We start from the raw sequence: 19,941 nt of genomic DNA, 5'->3' as shown, positions 1-19,941 counted from the left end.
ATAGTCACAAAGGATGCTCTATTTCCTCAGCAGAAGAAAAGAAATAGGAAGGGAGCAAACTAATAAACAGATTACTAGCTGGAAGAGAGAAGGCTGCAATAAGCAGTAGTTGGCAGGAAAAGTTAGACTGCTAGGGGCCAAGGAACCATCTTTTCTCAGTGTTTAAGGGCAGAAAAAAAGAAGAGAGAGCTGGGAGCTAGGAAGTACTCATAGTGCACTTATCAAGTAAGCCCAGATGGTCAGAACCATGGTCAGAACCTCAGCAGTAAGATTTAGTGCCATGAAATTTTCTAGATTAGAGATTTTTAGTTGCTCTTTTTTTAAAGGACCAGCTTTGAAAAAAATAGACAAATAATATACCTTTATCTCTCTTTTAAATGTCTGTGTCTACCACCTTCTAGTTCCTGATTTCCTCTTTCTTTTCCTCATTCTATTTCCTGCCATATTTTCTTTGTGATTGACTTTTTGGATTGCAAAGTATGTTTTCTTTCCTTTTCCATCTCAATACCTCATAGTTAAAATGCCATTTTTCACTTTTTCTCAGTTATTATTATTTGGTTTTTTTTCTATCCTTTCTCTCTCCTCACGTCTTATACCATCTTAACCTTACTTAATCATTATAAATCTTCCCCGTTTGTCTCATATTTCCTCTGTACTGTAATTGTTTCTCCAAAAGCTTCAGGTTTGAATGATGGAGGTTTGGTCATATTTGGAACAGGCATGAATACTACAAGCATTAGGGTAGCTGATACCAGGCTGTGACATCTGGATGAGATGTCCAGCTGCATGGAGAAAAGGAGATAAATGATAGTGGGTTGGAGGAAGTGCAAAGAAGACCTCGGGACCCAAAGAGGAAAAAACATGAAACATGACAAGATGTCACATCACAGGGTTTTGATATCATGAACTGGAGGTGTGGGAGAAGTGCTGGAGAAGTATTTTAGGAAGACTGTAGGAGTGCTGGGCTCCAGTGGGAACCCTACAAGGGAGAGATTTTCAGGAGGAATTCAAAGGTACAAAGCTTCAGTGGCATGAATAACACAGAACTCTCAGCCATTTTAACTGTTGACCAGCATACCATGACCAGGGCATGAGGAAATAAGGCCCTGATAGCCTCCTCTGCAGTGTTATCACTCTAGTAAGACAGTGGGATATTGCACATGGACAGCAGAGCTATACATGTGAGCAGGTTTTAGCACAGGGTTTCTAAGACAGGAGTCCTGTTCAACCACCTATATTCTCCTATATCTGCTGTGGCAAACACATTTCCCATCATTCACGTGGTGCAACCTGTAGTCTCACGAATTACTAGTTCACTTCACTCAGAGTGTTTGCAATAACCTCTTGTTTGATCACTCCTTGCACGATAGAATAGCACAAAATGTTGCTGCCAACCATCCCATTAGCTCCTGTTTCTCCAGTGGCACTCACCCAGTAGGACTGCCCAAGTTCTCACCTGCTTCCTGAGGAGTTAAAGAATCCCACTGCTGCTTTCCTTAGGTTCCTGTGATCTGAATCACCTCACTGAGCTGCCCAGTTCTTCATGCACCTTTGTGATAATCAGAAGGGCTGGGGCACAGCTGCAATTGCATGCTAATCCCTTCACTGACTATAGATAATGAATAGGTAAGAATGAAAAGACAGACAATGAAAAGATTCAAAACATATTAATTACAACTAAGGAGGTCATCATGTCAGTGTTTGTAGCTCCTATTACCACATGAACCTAGAGCTCTATCTATTAAAACATTTAGGAAAAATCAAGTGAACTGCTTGCTGGTATTAACACCATGATACAGCATAGGCCTAGATTTTTGCAGTGCTTCTCTCCCCTCTAGTTAGTTTCCTGTAAAAAGGGGCACTCCCAACCTGTAAAACCAAAAAGCGTTTTTAAATGCCCACATCTGCAGCTGTTACCTACATTCCTGTAATGCTTCAGAACAGCTCAGAGTCAGAGCATAGGAAACATACCCCATTAAATGCTGAACCAGAACAAAACAATGCCAGCAGACAAAGCCACACAAAACTTCCCTGCTGGCCTGCAAGGACAAATGACAAGGATCTTCTGCAGGTGTTCTCCTGGGAGGTGGAACAAACACCCTGGCAGATGCAGCAGAGAACACCTCAGTGGCACACAGAGTAAATGGGGTTTACTCTCAGTAAACACTGTTAAACCAGCAAACAAGAGAACATCAAGGGAAGCCAAGGGGTATAGTTAAAGACAGGAATGGGAAGAGAGAAGCAGGCTTCTTGAAATTTGGTGTCATCAAAGACTTGGATGGCAGGGGTAGGAACTCCATTTGCTGCTTTTGAAGGTGCCTGAAACCTCAGCTGTAAGATGAGCAGTTGGGAGAAGTAGCAAACACATGTGTCACTCCAAATGGGGTTGTCATAATGATAACCAGGGAAGCCTGGGAGGGAAGTAGAGCTGGGACAGAGGAGAGGCAATGCCGAGAGGGACCAGGTGACTCAGCAACAGAGATTACAAAGAGGGGAGCCCTTGATGAACACCAACAAGTAAACAGCCATTTCAGCACACTGGAGATTTGAACCCAGGCTGCAAATTGGATGAAGGTGTGAGAGCCTGGGGAGGCAGCTGGGGTAAGGACACAGCACCTCTAAGGGGGCTGAGGTCATCAGAGGTGAGCATGGGAGACTAAGGACAGCAAAAAATAAGAGGAAGACAAGGCATAAAGGAATGATTGAAGGAAGAGAGATAGATCATGATAACAAGAAGGAAGAGAATTTTTCAGCCTTTTAGAAGTTCATATTTCATTTTGAATTAAAAATTGTTTTCTATTTTTGCTATGATACATTATTCGTAGCTCTGTGTTTGCCAATACATGTTACTTCAGCACAGACAAGCTGCTGCATTTTATTTAAATTTTAAGTAATTAAGGGCAACCAATACTGACTGAAGCATTATATCTTTTTATTTTAGATTAGTATCTTTGTTGTAATGAAACAGGTTCACATTGTACTTGTCTTATTAAAATTCTTCCTAAAGCAATTATTTTGGTCTTCATCTGAAAAATAAGCAGTTTCAACAGATTACCTTGTGCAATTTATAGTAGTTACATATATCCTAACTTGCTTTTAGACAGGCAGGGACTGACAAAGTCATGTGATTACCCATGAATTACCCATGGATATCAGTGTAAAGTACTTAGCTTGCCTTCTGACCACAAAACCTGTCTCTCAGTTTTTGATGTTTTAATTCTCACAGCATCCCATCTTATAATAACAAGAAATACTGTGGAAACCACTGAAATTAACAGGATGTGGATACTGAACCAGATCATCTAAATACCATGAAAGGTCAGTGGAAAGTTGAGCTGTGGATTAAATTGTTATACCTGCACTGGAAGAGCTGATCCTAACTCACATTATGGCTTGAAACTGTGGTACCCAAGAGATTTTCAAAAACTAAGTACTGCTGGTGTAATAAAACTTTTAAATTCAAAAGTATAGAAAATGTGTATTTTTCATGTGAAGTCCCAGATTATCTATTATGTTTAGCTTCGCATGTTATTTCTAGCAAAAATTCCTTGCTGACATTATAGGAAAATGCAGTTTTCATGTTCTTTGAAATTGTCCACATTTATCACGTATTTTTCTGTTGCACTAGATTTGGAATAAATTAAATATCCATAGCTCATTTGTCTTCACATATGATTTACATTAGTATAACAAATTTTGAAAGAATTTGTGCTGTTGTCCCAGATTCATGCATTTCAAAAACTTTTCAATAAATCCAATGTTTTCTGACCTTCAATTTACTGCATATACACGTATAAGCATGAAAAAAGTTCACCGGCAGTGAAATCCAACATAAATAAAGCACAAGTCTAATCATTATTTTGCTTGATTGGTTGATCTAGGATCATCATGTGGTAGAGAGGAACCACAGCCTGAGACAAGTCTTTACTTTCCAAAGTCTACTATGCTCATTTGAAGACAGCTCTTGATTCTTCTCCAGAGAAGAATAAAAAAACAAATCATGCAGATATCTTTCTGAAACTCAGGTCAGTGTTTATTTTTTGTGCTGTCGTTTCTGCTGTATGGCTGAATTCAAAGCCTGAAGGATCAGATGTTGGTTGTTCTGAATGTTGTAGCTGGTCAGTTCTATCAGCTTGTCAAACTCCTCTCCTGTGTAGGTAAAGCTGTTTAAGCAGTAGGGGGAAAAAATGGTGGAAACATCCACGTTGCCCTGAGCCATCTCAGCAGGGCTGCGCTCCACACCTGACAAATAAAGAAACATCATCAGTGGGCTACAGATATGGTTCCACCTCCTACTTTCCGGTGGGGCACCATGTTACTCCTTGCTCCCTTGGAATTTGCATTTCTCTCCCATGGGAGGCACAGCAAGGGAGGGAGGAGACCGTGCTACACCATGTCTCCCATTCAACAGCCAAAGGGCTGCCAGGTGGTGGTAGACCCATCCCATGGCTTACCAGGCTCTTTGTATTTTCTGAAGGAGTCATTCACCAGCGGGAAAAACACCACAGTCGGTGCCTCTGGGGTCTCTGCATCTTCAAAGATGTAGCACTCCTTTAGATTTTTCTTCTCTTCTTCACTCATTTGGATTTTGGGAAATGGGATTCCCTGCTTTTGAAAATATTTGGAGGCTTCTTCCAAAGGCTGAATTCAGAAAAGAAGAAAAAGTCAGAAGTTCTGCCACACTCTACCACTTTTCCTAATGCATCCATCAAAAGACCTTCACAAAGATTGGGAACAGGGTTTGCTGTCAATATTTCTTCTGTCTTTGTCTCATACATGAGATATTAAGTACTATTATCAGAACAATTCAATACTCAGCCTCCAACTTGCACTCCTGATTGGTGTTCTACCTTCTCCTTCTCCTCATTAGCCTTTATCTCTACAGGATAGGTAAAATGTCCATGACTATGGGAAGGGTGGCCTAGCAGCTTAGGATCCAGAAAGATGCCTCATCTGGAGAAGATCCTGAAACAAGTAGAATGGGCAAGAATCTGAAATAGTACAGTTTTTAAATGCAAAATCACAATTTTTTTTTTTTTACTTGGCATGAAGTATTTAAAAGCCCCTGTCTTAGATGCCTTAGGATGGTTCTGAAAAGTGATGTAAGCAAACAGTGATCTGGGAGCAAATAGCATCTTAACTAAAAGGGTAATCTTTCAGGTGTGTTAGCAATTTTTGAAAGTAGGATTTTGCTTCCTGAGTCTGGTTGGCAAGTATGAAAATTTTAGTCCTTAAGAATTTCTGTCTTATCCATATCTAGTAACAGGAATTATAGACCAGATTATTAGATGGTATCTGAAAGAGCAAATGTTGTCAAAGGACAATTCTTTTCCACAATTGCAAACAACAAAAAAATCCAGTTACTGTTCTAAAAACAACCGGACAAAATATTTCTAATTATATGGCATGTGGGTAACTTTATATGAACATCACAACACAACCATAAGGAGTTCATCAGCGGTGGTAACTAGAACTAGATAAACAATCCTTGTGAGTGAAATCTAGCTATCAAAATGGAGATCACAGGAGCACACAGGTCTAGGAAATAGCATTTAGCTCTTAGAGGGTTAATTCAAATAAAATATTCATAAATCTGATATTACTTCTGTTCTCAGGGGATTTACCAGCATCACTTGCAAGAGCCAAGTGTCTGCACAGGGAGCTGTAAACCAAGGACCCTTTTCTCCCAGAATCAGTTTATTCTACATAAATTATTCTGAATCTTTAGGAATTAAGGAGGGCTAGAAGGCAGCAGTTGTTTATCAAAGAAAAGAGAGTGTTTTTCACACCAAGGTCTGTGATCCAGAAGAATAGTTTAAGTGCAGGACAACATCCACTTTCCTCTCTGGCCTCATGAGTGGTGGGTAGCTAATGTCGATGTATCCCGCCGTGTCTGCCAGGCACATGAACTCTGCTGCTTCTGTCAGCTGGTTGGGGAAATGCTCTAGTACAGTATCTAAAAGGAAATATTTGTTATGATGAGTGATTCACTGAAGAAACCGTACATCTGTTTTTTGACTAATAAGGAAAAATTGGGAAAAATGCCTCTTGGCTATCCATTACATTTACTTTTTCCAAAAGAGCCTTAGACACTGCAGATGTTCAGCCTTCACACATGAAAGAAAGACCTGTTCAAGGTAAAAAGAGAATTCTTCCACTTCTCATGTTGCTATCCTTCCACCCCAGATGAGTAATAATTTTCTTTCCCTGGAGTAAAGGAAATTCCTGAAGCTGATTTGACTGTATGAAATTTAAATAGTTATCTTCAAATATTCATTTCCAAATGTTCATCATCTGCCCTCTCTTCGCTGATGAAAACACCAACCATCTAAGAAGGTAAAAAAAATTATATTCAAGGATGTTTACCTTTCCATCTACAGAAGTTTTTGTTCTGAAGGTATTCATTGTGCAACTGGAATCCCTTCAGGAAGTTGTAGAACTTTGAAACCATCACCCGCTCTGTCAGGATCCGCCGAATGATGCCCATGATGCCACATTCAGGGGTGACCAAGTAAGTCTCCAACTCATGTCTGCTGTCTGAGGGAGAAGGCTCTTCTCCTGAAAGACAGAGGAGATGAACAAATTGTTGTTTTGATTCAGTTCTTTTCAATACTTAAAATAATAGAGGGCATCTCATATTAGCTAGGGAAAAGATCCTAATAAGATATTGCAACATACAAATAAATCAATGTCAAAATAGGAATAAGAAGAAAATCATTCTTCAGTAAAGCCTATTCCATGAGAAACAGAGTGGCAACAAACTGCTAAAACTGGAAAAGGTGATCCATTCTTTGATAGAACTCACAGATAGATTCCCTGTGTGAAGGTTAGGGTAGGTTCAGAATCTGGACCTGTTCCTTTCAAAATTAATAAAAATCAGCTTTGCAAGGGAAGAAAAAAAAGCTGTCAGGAGACTGAGACATCCACAAACGAACAAAGAAATAGGGTTGTGCTAAACAGTACCTCATGAGTTTGGGAAGAGAGGCAATGACTTTCTATCACATACATTTATTGATTTCTTGAGCTTAGGGCTTTGCAACACTTCCATGGAGAAAGTGATAGAAACCCATAAACCAAACTCACTATATGCCTTTAAACACAGGAAGGACGACCAAGGCGTCTTAGAAAAACACAGGTTTATATCAAGATCAAAGAACATTGAAATGGCATTGCATGCAATTGAAGTCTTCAAGAACAGTGTATGAAAAGCACCAGCTGCTGAGGCAGACAGAGCACAGCACAAAGGTGTTTGTTACAACCTGGAGGTTCACCAAAGGGCCCCTGGCAAAGAAAATCTGCTTAAAACCTTCAGTAGTTTTATATTTGCATAAATTCAGTATAAGAGAGATTAATGGAAATAATATTGCTATGAATAAATTCAGAGAGGAAACCTAATTAGATACAGCTGACAACATGAAGCCTCTGGATTTATGAGGCACCAGGTAAAACAGAAACAGAAACATAACTAACCAATATCAACAGTGCTGTGTTGGGTACACCTCAGTGAGCGCCTCTGTGTAGGATTTGACGAATGCCAGGCATCCAAGAGGTTGTATGAAAAGACATTGCTCCATAGGCCTGTGCAATGGTAGAGAACAGGGAAGCTTCTTCAGAAACATTCTAATGGAAAATATCCCTTTAAAAAATAATCTCTCAGCTTTGCAAGGAGTATTGGAAAGCCTCAAGGTTTCCAAATTATCACCGAAACCTATATGAAGTTCTTTTCAGCAATTAGCATTCTGTTGTCAAAGAGAAGCCTAAATAGTTTAAAACATTGTGTGAGGCTTTCAGCCACTGTAATTCCTTGCCACATACAAACCAACATTTTCCATCCTATAAGCAACTGTCATAAGTGAGCAAAACCATGCCATTTCCTATAAAATAAGGGTCTGGTATACAAAACATGTCATATACAAGTGGATAGTCAGTTAAAGGTTTGGAAGCTGCTTCTGGACAGTCAAGAATCAAATGGTTAGAGTGCAGTCTGGGATAGTCTGCAGAAAAGTCCTCTAAATAAAAGACATCTTTGCTGTCCCTCTAAAATTTCTCTCTGCACAAAGTCTTTTGAGGGAGACCCTTCTCCTTCTATTTGTTATTCTCATTCCCATAGTGCTTCTCCAGCTTTTGCCATCCCATGTAAAAGAACCTCTGAATTTGTCTTCACAGTGCAGAAATCTCCAAAAGTCTCTTGGACTTTGAAAAGCATCTCTTCCTCCACAGCACTGTCACAGGCCCCCAGAAGAACTCTAGCAGAGAAGGCAGGGCTGTGCTTTGCCTTGAAAATCTCTACCAGTGAAAGTTTTACAAAAGCCATACATTGTACAGGATGCAATAACTTGAGTTGCATAACTAAATAATTATTCATCCCATAAATTATTAAAAGAAGTACAATTGCCTTTAAAACATGGCTTGTTTCTAGAGTGAGACAGAAATCCAAGAGCCTTCTTTTTTAAAGGAAGTCCTTGTAAGAATAGACTCACTTAGGAAATATTAGAAATGCATAATCAAGAAATCAGATTGGGGCTATCTGGATCTACACTTGGTTGTCAAGCAGAGTTCATTTGTACATAATGACTGGCCAGTTTCTGTCAAGACAACCTCATCTCCCAGCGGCTTGAGAAGCTTCTGTCTAACCCTGCTACGAGAAGACATCTCTGGTTTCTCCTGTCTTGGCGTCTTCTCAGTCTGTAACTCCTCCGGTTCCCTTACCCCTGGAGTTACACACTGTTCCTGCATATTAATGACTTTCAAACATTGTTGTCTCCTCAGAACTTGTTTATAATTACATGGCAGTGTTGCCCTAACCTCTTGCACTGAATTTTCTTTGTACTTACATTGGCTGAAGTAAGAACTGTGAAGAGGGATGGTGTCTTTTACTAGGCCAACAGAGTTGAAGAGCGTAAACAAGTTCTTATGCACCCCAGCCTTTCTTCTGGAAACATGAGGGTCTTGTATCCCTGTAAGCTCATCCAGTCTTTCCAGCTCTAGCCACTGCTCTTAGAAAAGGCCTTTCCTCTCCCTGTAAATGACACCTTGCTTTTATCTTTAAACTATCAAGCTGTAACTAATAGCACATTTTAATAGTTACCCAAGAGGGCATTGCATGTGGTATCACTAGATGGCAACATTGCTTTAACTCTCCACCTTGTCCCTTATACACGGGTGGCTGAGGGATCACCAGGCTCAGGTGCTAAGGCTGAGAACAGAGCTGAGCCCAGGCTGGATGTGTTGGATGTACTTGCTACCTGGCCACCTCGGGTATGAACACACTACCCCACTGCTATTGAGGAACTGCAACGGAGGCTCAACATGCTCAGAAGAAGGCTCTGTAGCCCCACCTGGCTCTGTGACCTACCTCCTACCACTAACAGGCAGTACAGAGCGCTTAATGGAAGAGTAAAAGAAAAAGGGAAGAATGAAGGGATTTCTCCAGCAAACTCTCCGGCATCTCAAGCTCCTGGATTTAGGATTTCTAGTACTGCTAGCTGTATCTAAACTACTGGATTTCAGAGCCACCAGTGGGATTTACTATGCATTAATTTCTCCTGCCATTTTCAGATCTATTCATACTCTTGGATCCTGTGTTTTTTTCTGAGTCTTTTCCCTCAAACAACTCTTTTCTTAACTCATGACATCACTGAAAGATTTAGTGCTTGTATGACTGAGCACAATCTTTTCTTTCTTATGCCCAACTATTGTCTCATGTTTAGAATAATATGATTCTGGACTCCTCCTGCACAATACAGACATTCACAGCTTCTCTGAATACCAAATAGGGAGTACCATGTGGTGTTGGTGGTAGTATGGATTTTTCATTTTGTAAGTTAACTATTTTTTACCTGTATCCTTAGTGTCCTGTTGTGTCTTGTGCTTATTTACATGTAAAATATCTGTTTAAGAGTAGATGGACTTGTCTGCAGACAGCTTTACCCCAGAGAAGCAATGTACAAAGGGGTGTAGTAAGCAAAATTAAAACAAGAATTGCATAAAATCCACAAAACTGTTTTTCATATATTACTGTGTGCTACCCAATTTACTGAATTAAGAATGATAAATTTCAATTATTTATCATGGTAGCAAAATTACAGAGGATTTAGAATACTATTAAACTTGTAAAAGTATCAGTAGCAGTTCACAAAACTACTCTAAATTGCTCTATTTTATAATAAACTTAGTAACAACATTGCTTTGGCATCTCTGATCATGCCATTCATAGACAAATTTGACTTTAAGATTTTGGTTTCAAAATACAAATGTTTTTCATGTGGAATTCTGCTGCTGGCTGATCAAAATGAGCCTAGCCTCTTCAAGCAGCCCTGAAACTTCAGGCATGAGCATCACTATTCAAGTCAAGAGCAACAGTGAGTAGTGCAGTTTGAAATTTCCTCTCAGTACTTTTAGCCCATCTCCATTGTCTAAGGAATTCAGTCAGAGGTGAGAACAACATGGTGTATAATTGGTTTCAGTCCTGCATGATGCAGGGCACAGGTTGTAATATGCAGGGTTTGCATTATATTAAAAATAAAGAACATATTTGTGCAATTCTAATTTTTGCAATAGACCACATCACCTTTCATGAAGCAGATTCGGGACTCAGGAAGCTTCTTCATCAGGCGACCCATGAAGAACTCACTGCCAAAATCCTCAGCACGAATGAAGGCACCATATTTTAAGAACCCAACCTCATAAGGGGTGAACTCCACCCATTCTGCAGAGACATAAAACAAACTTTTAAATCTTAATCTTATCCCTACTTCCCTGCTGGAAGGGCTATGAAAAGGCAAAAAGGCAGCTGCAGGATAACGCCTATCTGCGGGGCCAGCACAGACTGACCTTCCTCAGGGTAAAGATTTATCATTCAACTGGTGTCAGCCACTCACTCAGTAACCTTTCACAGTGTTCTTCATTCAGAACTTTCTAATGACCCTCTCCAGAGAGAACATAATGGAAGTTTACACCAAGATGGGTCAGTCTGAGTTACCCCACATGTGGAGCTAAGGCTTGTGAGTATTTGGCTGTCCTTAAACACCTCCCCAAGATTTCTCCTGCCCTGCAGAAGATAAGTTCCTCCCATAGCCTAGGCATAAAGTCTGGAAATGTAAAAGGAAGTTAAGGAGGAAAAGAAACTACATAGTGTTTATAAACACTATGGGTCAGCTGTAGAAGAGGGTGAAGTACAGATAACGCAGATAGCTCAAACACCAAATGAGCCCATTTTTGCCATCACCTTTGAACTCTGAAAGACTGTAATCTTCTTTCATGTTGAGGATCATGTAGATAGGTAGGGGATTTTGACCCTGACTCAATGCCTCTTGCTCATCTGAGAGTTTGTGGTTATTTTTCTGTGAATTGATGAAAGAGCAAAATCAAGGGACCTTCTTGGCATAGTTTATGGGCTTCCAAGAGTGCAGCAAAGTACATAGCTCTTTTCCTCTTAATTTTGTTATTCTCTCAACTCATTTTGTGTCCAAACATTTTTTTAACCAAGGAGTGATCTAAACATTTACACATCCACATAGGCTGATTTAATTACAGGTAGAGTTGTAGGACACTTTTTTAAAAAATGGTCTCCTATTCTTTTTAGTAAATACATTCACTTTACATGGAAATTTGTTCTCACAGGGATGAACAGAGGAAAATAAACCTAGACTCTTTAGTTAGGTACTCAGATACTCATTCTTGTAGAAGGACACATAGGTTTTCTTTTCTACAGAAGCCCCTCGGGCTACTAGTTGTGCATTAAGAGATACATAGGGACAAAGCTCTCAACAAATTTGCAGAGACACTACACTGGGAGGGAGTTGTTGATCTGCTGGAGAGCAGAAAGGCTCTGCAGGGGGATCTGGACAGGCTGGATCAATGGGCCAAGGCCAATCATATGAGGTTCAACAAAGCCCAGTGCCAGGAACTGCATTTGGATTACAACAACTCCACGCAGCACTACAGGCTGGGGGAAGGGGGTGTGGAAAGCTGCCCAGCAGAAAAGGATCTGGGGGTGCTGGCTGACAGCAGCTGAACATGATCCAGTGTGTGTGTGTGTCCAGGTGGCCAAGAAGGCCAATGGCATCCTGGCCTGTGTCAGCAATAGTAGTAGTACCAGGGCAGTGATTGTCCCCCTGTACTCAGCACTGGTGAGGCCACACTTCACATGCTCTGTCCAGTTTTGAGCTCCTCACTATAAGAAAGACATTGAGGTGCTGGAGCATGTCCAGACAAGGACATGGAGCAAAGGCAATGGAGCTGGGAAAGTGTCTAGAGAAAAAGTCTTACAAGGAGCAGCTGAAGGAGCTGGCACTGTGTAGCCTGGAGAAAAGAAGGTTCAGGGGAAACCTTGTCACTCTTCACAACTTCCTGAAAGGAAGTAGTAGATAAGTGGGCATTGGTCTCTTCCAATTAACAAGTGATAAGACAAGAGGAAATGGACTTAAGTTGTGCTGAAGAGGTTTAAATTGAATATTAGGAAAAATTTCTTCACTGGAAAGCTAGTCAGCATTGGAACAGGTTCCCCAAGGAGGTGGAGGAATGACCACTCGTGAAAGTGTTTGAAACTTGTGTAGATGTGGCACCTGGGGAGATGGGTTAGTGGTGAACATGATAATGATAGGTTAATGGTTGGACACAGGCCTTTCCAACCTTAACAGTTCTAAAACCTCTTTGTTAATCAGCAGAAATCATCTGCTGGATAACGCTGGCATGCTCTCAGGCATCTGTCCCTGGAGCTTAATTTTCCATACAATAGTATTCAGTAGTTGGTAGAGAAAACATTGGAAGAACACTACCCCATCATCTAATGCTTTTTCCAGCAGAAGTCCCCAAAAATCAACACTAGAGATCTGGTATCCCTCTTGCTTCCGCAGTTTTAGCTCCTTTGCATAGTATTGCAAGCTCTCCAGGGAAAAGCAGCTTAGCTTGCACTTGGTCATGTGTCTGCGGACTTCACCAATTGGTCTTGATAGATCCTCATGTGACCAGTCAGCATTCTGATACAAATGTGACAAAGTCCTGGGGAAAAGAAAGGAAGTGCATTGTCATATGCAGAGAAACTTTCACTTTTTAGACTTAGATTTATGGTCCACATCAAATGAACTCGTTGAGTTTATTTAAAAGTATGTTTTGGGCTTAGTATACTATTGAAAAGACTTTTTGATTTAGAGGAGTTCCCCAATTCACTAGTGAAACTTGAGGACTTGAAAAAAAAGCCCCACCTTGCTACAAAAGTTTATGCACAAGGCATATTTGCACCCTGGTGACTCAGTAGGAAAGATCCTAGAGCTGAAACAAAGCAGCACCTAGGCCATTCACTGGCTTGGGCAATGTGCTCCTAATGCAGCAATAAAAAAAGCTTGAGACTGAAGCTCATGCTCTTCTTTACAAAAAAATTAAGAGAATAAATATCTCACAGCAGACTAGAGAGGTGATGAATGATGTCTTCGTTCAGGATCTCCTTACCATGTTGAACCAGATGACCCAGTGATGAATGAAATAGCATCCAAGAGACCCAGCTTTTGAAGACCCAACAGGTTGCCTAACAGAGATGTCAGTGCCCGGGTGCCACCTCCTGTTGTCATCACTGCTACAACTGGTACCTGTTTAATCATCAACACAACAGCGGTAAGCAACACTTTGTTTATCAGCACAAGTGATCAGAGCTGAGTGAAATGTAGCACGCCAGTCCCACAAAAAATTCCACATTTCACCATTTCCCCAAGCAGGGATGAAAAAAAAATGAAAACTGTGTATTTTGCACAGGGGAAAAAAAAGAAAAAGAAAAAAAAAACCAACAAAAAACAAACCCCCCCCCCCCCAAAAAAACAAACACAAAACCCCCAAAACTGATTTTGAGGATTTTGATCAAAATCAATCATTTTTGACTGTAAATTTTTACATGCTGGCTTATCAAAACTTTTTGTTTCAAGGCGTTTCAATATTAGACTGCATTTTCCTTAGCAAAACATCTCTTGAGAGGTCTATTTTGATAACAAGCAGAGCTCATCCTCTCTGTAAGTCAAGCAAAATAGCTAGATTACATTTCCTACAAAGTACCTAGAGAATATAATTGCAGTGATGAAACCTAATTGTATGGAAATCTAAATTGTGTTGCAGGAAGACAAATTTCTCTAAGAAACCCACTGAGAGAAGAGGAGCCCATTAACAATTTCCACACACATTTCCAGGCAATTGCATCAAAGAAATACTCAGCAGTTTCCTGATTCAAATTGAACACTTCAGGTCAAAGCAAAGTATTCTGATTTGGATTTTCCTGACTATAAGGAAATATTCCCTTATTCCCTTGCTGGAAAATCTGAAGTACTTCTCCTAAAAATTCTTATCCTTAAGGAACTGCCTGGGTTTTCTCACTACTGTGCCAATGAGAAATAATGTAGTTTGTGAGCAGGGACATAATTTATAATGTCTAAAACCATGCTGTCATATATAATCTAATATGGCATTCAATCCAGCTGTCCTGAACAAAGGAGAAAACACAGGTGAAAAAAATTAACCAGCTCTCAAGCTGGTTCTTCATTTCTCAAGTTCCTGATCACAGACCATGCTCCTTCCCTAAAGCGCCAACCATCCTCACACTAGCATGGACATTAGTAAATACAAACCCTAGCTCAGACAAGCAGATTAGACAAAAAATGCTGTATGTCTTTGTTCTATTTGAGGAACTACAGCTGAAATTATAAGCACCAGAGGAGAGAGGATAAAATAGGACATTTCTCATCAGCTGGTAATATGCATCACTTTAACTGTTAGATTTTCTCCCTCCAAAAATCTGATAAAATGCCTTATGCGGTCTTGGTGACTGAATGATCAGCTAAAACAGTCAGACTATCCAGGTCTATAATGCACAGATGAAAAAGAAATAGATAAAAAATTCTGATTTATGGCATTATGTTTTCAGGAAAAATGTGTATCAAGAGGGTTTGATACTGGCTCTTCATCTAAAATAGAAAATGTAAAAAAGCATTCCTCAATGCTTTACGTGGTGCAGTGAATGTATCAGAGCTAGTTAAGGAACAATATGCAAAAGGCTATGAGCATAACATATTCCTGTCACACGGCATGTTACAGTCCCTCTGGTGCTCCCCATACCTCATGATCTTCTAGGTCTTGTTCTAAATGTAGTGCTTTTTTCAGAGCAGAAGCCACAAACTTCTTCCTTTTCAGTAGGAAATTTTTCTCCTCTGTACATAGATCGAACTCCAAGCGAACATCTAAGTTTCTGGACCTCAAACAAAGTCCAGGGTTAAACAGGGTGTGCACAATCACTTAACATTAATATCTGGATGCTTGCTTACAAGTTGCAACTTTATTATGAGGCTTAGAAAAGCTGTTACAGTGGCCCCACAAAAGCACATCACAGATGGTATCGATAAGGTAGAGAAAAGGCTGATGAACTGCAAAGTAGCAAAATCTTACAGAAAGAAATATTCTTTATACTACACTGTTTTTCAGGAAGTGTCTAACATAAATACTGCAATCCATATATGGATACTATAAACAGTGGAATATTTAGGATTTCTTGCCTCGGGACTGCCAGATTTTATAAATATAAATACTCTGTATTTTTTACAAGTAAGGAAAGATCTTTTTCTAAATATATAGCTCTACATATGTTGCAACCAGAAAACATTATTCTCCCCATCTAAACTGAACTCCTGTATAGCAGCATAACAGGAAATTTCACCTAGCACAGTTAACCACCTTCTGGACATGGGTAATGAACATAGGTGAATAGGTAAATATAATCATTGACTAAATACTTTCTCCCTTAGTTACAGAAATAGGCTAGAAGGCAAAAAAGCATATTTTTTTCCACAACCACAAAAACCTAGGACAGAATTGCTTACCAGTCATTTGACTTCACATGTAAATTGATTGTCTCATCCTAGGAAAAAAAACCAAAAACCACAATATAAACACTGGAGATCATTTTACGTTCTTTCTTTACATCCCCTCTGAAGCCCTTCTCTTTTTCTAAAAGCCACATTGAGCCACAAAGCCATAATAATCAGATAATCCATCAAAATCTTAAAACTTCTCCAACTCCACTTTATTTTCCTAATATTGTTTTACACTAAAGGCCAAGAGAGCAGTACACAGTAAAAACCAACACCAGCTCTGCCAGTGTGCTCCATCCTGCCTCATCATTTGCATTTGCTCTGATCTGCATTAGTTCCTGAGGTGGTCACAGAAATCCCTTTGTCATGTGTTTGGCTGTGATTTTTTGTTCTGCTAGGTCCATATGAAAATGTACAGGTCCGTGGTGGTAGGAATTGTTAGGAAGCTAAGGGCACTAACAGTTACATATCTAAATCCCTACTTCACACTGATCTAACTAACTCCTGCCCATTGATCTTTGGTCTATAGCTTAACATTTATTCTAATTTGGTATCAATCACCTTTGCTACTGCCACTTTCTCACTGAATGGAAGTGAATCCAGAGGAATAGTGAGGGATGCATGGTAGTCTTTTTTGTCTTCACCTGAAGTACGCTGAAAAATAAACAATAAGGTAGAGAAATATTTAATATATAAACCATACAAAAACACTGTCTCCAATTTACTTTTTTCAAATGGGGTCCCTGTCCAGCCATTTTCAGGTTGGCATCTAATATTTGTATATCTTAGGGGTTACAATGCTGTTTCAGAGCTGAAGTTCATGAAAGATAAGTCTTTATTAAATATACAAACTCTTTCCGTTTGCCTCAGCAAGTGTAGAAAATCATGAGTTTACTGTGCTTACTCAAGCTAATCACATACCGAGCAGAAATGAGGTTTCTTCTCTGCTAGAGCCATGCACAGCTCTGACAGCCTGTACTTGATGTAATGGAAGTTCAGGGGCTTCAGAGGTTGCCAGAAAGAGCCCAGCGACAGGGTCTGGCTCTTCTCATATGATCCCTTCACTGAAAACAAGAAGTCTTTTTCTGAAAAAAAAGTCCAAGCATGAAAAATATACAAAGAAGTTAATGTCTATGATCCCAGAAATGGAACATGAAATGGTCTTTCAGAAGTTTATATATAAATCCTTCAACAATGCTTAAAAGCTTCCAAACTCTATTTATCCAGCAAGGGAACAGTACAAGAAATAGGAGAAGAAAAGCAAACAAGCAAATCAAAAACAAACCACAAAACACAAAAAAGCTTATAAAGCTGCAGTAGATGTTTTAAAAACTGAGACATAGAGGCAAATTGGACAAAACCTCAGTTGAAATAAAAATATGTATTTTTTTCTACTTTGCAGCATTTATAAGATTCATTCCTGAAATTTAGAAGTCCAGTTTTTATAGTTAGTTAGCACAGATTATAACTGTTGGATCTATGAACCTGCATATACACTCCTAACGATCCAGTTCCTGTGCTCTAATTCTAAGAACAAAGTAGAAAAATTACCAGATAAGAAAATAACAAAACAGACAACAACCAACCAAAAAACCCAATACACACAGACAAAAATCCAAACAAAAAAATCCCAAAACAAACAAAACAAACTAAAACAAAAAAATAATTAAAAGGAAAAGAACCCAAAAAACCAAAACTAAATAAACAAAAGCCCCCAACAAGAAAAGTCAGTTAACCTAAAATAAGGGGGTTTTGCTTCTAGTTTGAAGTCTAACCTGAAGGTTCTTTTTTTGTCCATTTGGTGTCCACTAGGACTTCCAAGCAGGAAATTTCACGAGACTGTAGCAGGGATAAAAAATGAGAGGTTAAAGTAGATAAAACATGCCATATCTGGGTCACTTCATTGCTATCTCTCTTTGGTCATCTGAGTCCCTGGGGTCTGGAAAACAGTCCACTCTCTGTTTGTTTGGCTGATAGGAGAAAGACTTTGTCACTCTGAAAATGTGGCAGGTTTCAACTGAAAGAAAAATTGTTATGGTGGTTTTGGACAGGACTGGGAAGAGAATGGAAATAACGGGGACAAATGGGAGTGCTGAGACCTCCTGAGGGTAAACTGATGGGTTGGCCAAACCACAGGGGTGTCCTTGCTTCCTTCTTTGGTGAAGCTGGACAGTCAAGTGCTACCTCCTCTAAGTAATGAGTTAAGGGCAGCTGAGAAAGCAACTTCCATATCATCTTGTGGAAGTGGGGAGAACAGGATGGTCATGAGGCAGTCACAAAAGAAGTTCCCAAAGGAATGACAGAGCAGCAGTAAGTCAGTGAGAGACCACTTCAGGCTTTGTCAATAGGCTTGATATCAGCCTGTGGTGGTGAACAGGTCTCTGAGTATCCCAAATGAGTGTGCACATTCTTTCCTAACACATCCTCCCTCAGGGAGCAGCACAACAGAATGGCTACCTGTGTTTGATGCCCATCTCCCTCCCCTTCAGCCCCGCCTGCAGTGAGGTGTTGGGGCACCTGCCAGATTCACCTTCATATCACTATCATGAAAACAAAGACAGAAGAGCAATAGTTTAAAATTACCACTAATACACCATTAGTCACAAGCCTTTCAGGAGGGACTGGACTGAAAGAGAAAAAAAAATGTAATCAGAAGTAGTAACACCTAAATACATCCTTAAGTGAACATCAAGGAATGATATCTTCCTTGAAGTTTGTCTTGTCCAGCATGGTCTCAAACATGTCACTGATTTTTAATTTAGGGACACATCTGAAAGATGGTTTTCCTTTTTTTTTTACCATAATGGTAAAGAATAGTTGTAATAAGTATGATGACTGCCATTCTTATTATCCTCCTTCATTCAGCAAGTAATAGGATAAATTAGTAACTAAGATGATTCTTGGTAGATAAGGAATACAGAGTTTTAGCCAATATGCAACTAACTTCATCAACACCAGCCATGCTGAGTATTTTAAACTTTATAATACTAAATGCTAGCATATGTTTGACTGCTTGCAAAGGGGCACTTCCCTGTGGAGGTTACTCACATGCTCTCCGATGTTAACTCAACCTCTAGCATCTCCTGTGTCTGCAAAAAAAAATAATTTATTATTAGCATCTGAATTAATTTTCTTTCTCATTAGCTATGGCTGTCAATTATTATTCTGGCTCCTGAAAGAGTTCTTCAATCAAATAAAATTTCCTTCCTGATCCAGGATATAGTGTGAGGAGTGAAATCATTTGAGTTAGAGTGATTTTGAAAGTGTTCTCCATCCTTTGTTAACCACCAGTCCTCAGGCCAAACTGCCTTATTCTCTTTGGTGGTGAGGCAGAGTAGAAGGGCAGGCAGTCCTGCAGCAGTAGGTGTTGACTTAAAACAGTCCAAAGACTTGGCTTTTTACTGTGTAATGTTATCTGAAGAGGGATACTGCTGAATAGAAGAGGGCATTTGCAATTCTTCTGATCAAAAGGACTCCTATAACATGGACAACACATTGACCACTGCCCAGAGAAGTTAAGGCAGACTGCCTGCCAAAATCACTGTGCAGCTGAATACCCATATGTACAGTATAAGAAAGTCAGTGAAATAGCAAATCTATGGAAGTATCTAAATTGAATACCCACATCCCATGTTGAAGTCATCATGTAAGTGTTCAGGCACACTGAAACAATGAAATAGTTTGAGCAACTGGCCATCAGCTGGTTTTAGCACCTCAGTATGGATCTTTGGATTATTTTCAGGTATATTTAAAAGAATAACAGGGCAAGGAATCAGTTTTTAAGGGATACTGCAACATCTGTGCCAAAGTATGCCCAAACTCACAAGTGCTTGTGCTGGGAAAAGAAATTCTAACAAAGAAACTTTGTGCAATGGTGATGAAGTTTTGTATTTCCAACAAAACCTATTTGAGCAACAGAGTCAAGAAAGAGGGGGAAAAAAAAGCAACACTGGTGTCAGAAAAAAACATTTGCTGAAGGGTTTGATGAGCTAGCAAAAGCCTTCAGGATCATGCCCTTGTCTACTTTGCTGATTAAGGTTTGGAAGGTTCTTCACAGGGCATATGAAGTGCATATCAAGAGGAAACAAACTGTCCT

At 39.7% G+C, this 19,941-nt stretch overlaps 1 protein-coding gene across 1 annotated transcript in view; it reads right to left on the bottom strand.

Moving 5' to 3' along the window:
* Positions 1-4,030: 4,030 nt before the first annotated feature.
* Positions 4,031-19,941, bottom strand: part of LOC102043566 (cytosolic phospholipase A2 epsilon) — a 32,741-nt gene continuing 16,830 nt past the window's right edge. Inside the window, exons 5-20 of the mRNA XM_005419409.2 lie at positions 18,894-18,934; positions 18,429-18,471; positions 17,621-17,684; positions 16,767-16,930; positions 16,407-16,499; positions 15,855-15,892; positions 15,097-15,232; positions 13,450-13,586; positions 12,780-13,002; positions 11,228-11,342; positions 10,571-10,708; positions 7,471-7,578; positions 6,367-6,558; positions 5,790-5,956; positions 4,455-4,641; positions 4,031-4,242 (exon numbers count right to left, since the gene is read on the bottom strand). Of these exons, the coding sequence (XP_005419466.1) occupies positions 4,034-4,242; positions 4,455-4,641; positions 5,790-5,956; positions 6,367-6,558; positions 7,471-7,578; positions 10,571-10,708; positions 11,228-11,342; positions 12,780-13,002; positions 13,450-13,586; positions 15,097-15,232; positions 15,855-15,892; positions 16,407-16,499; positions 16,767-16,930; positions 17,621-17,684; positions 18,429-18,471; positions 18,894-18,934 (2,055 nt within the window). The 3' untranslated portion in view covers positions 4,031-4,033. The remainder of the gene's footprint in view (positions 4,243-4,454; positions 4,642-5,789; positions 5,957-6,366; positions 6,559-7,470; positions 7,579-10,570; positions 10,709-11,227; positions 11,343-12,779; positions 13,003-13,449; positions 13,587-15,096; positions 15,233-15,854; positions 15,893-16,406; positions 16,500-16,766; positions 16,931-17,620; positions 17,685-18,428; positions 18,472-18,893; positions 18,935-19,941) is intronic.

The sequence above is a fragment of the Geospiza fortis genome, unplaced genomic scaffold (genome assembly GCF_000277835.1).
Source record: "Geospiza fortis unplaced genomic scaffold, GeoFor_1.0 scaffold66, whole genome shotgun sequence".
Lineage (NCBI taxonomy): Eukaryota > Metazoa > Chordata > Aves > Passeriformes > Thraupidae > Geospiza > Geospiza fortis.
The sequence above is the reverse complement of the archived record's forward strand: the minus strand, read 5'-3'. Positions and strand labels throughout refer to the sequence as shown.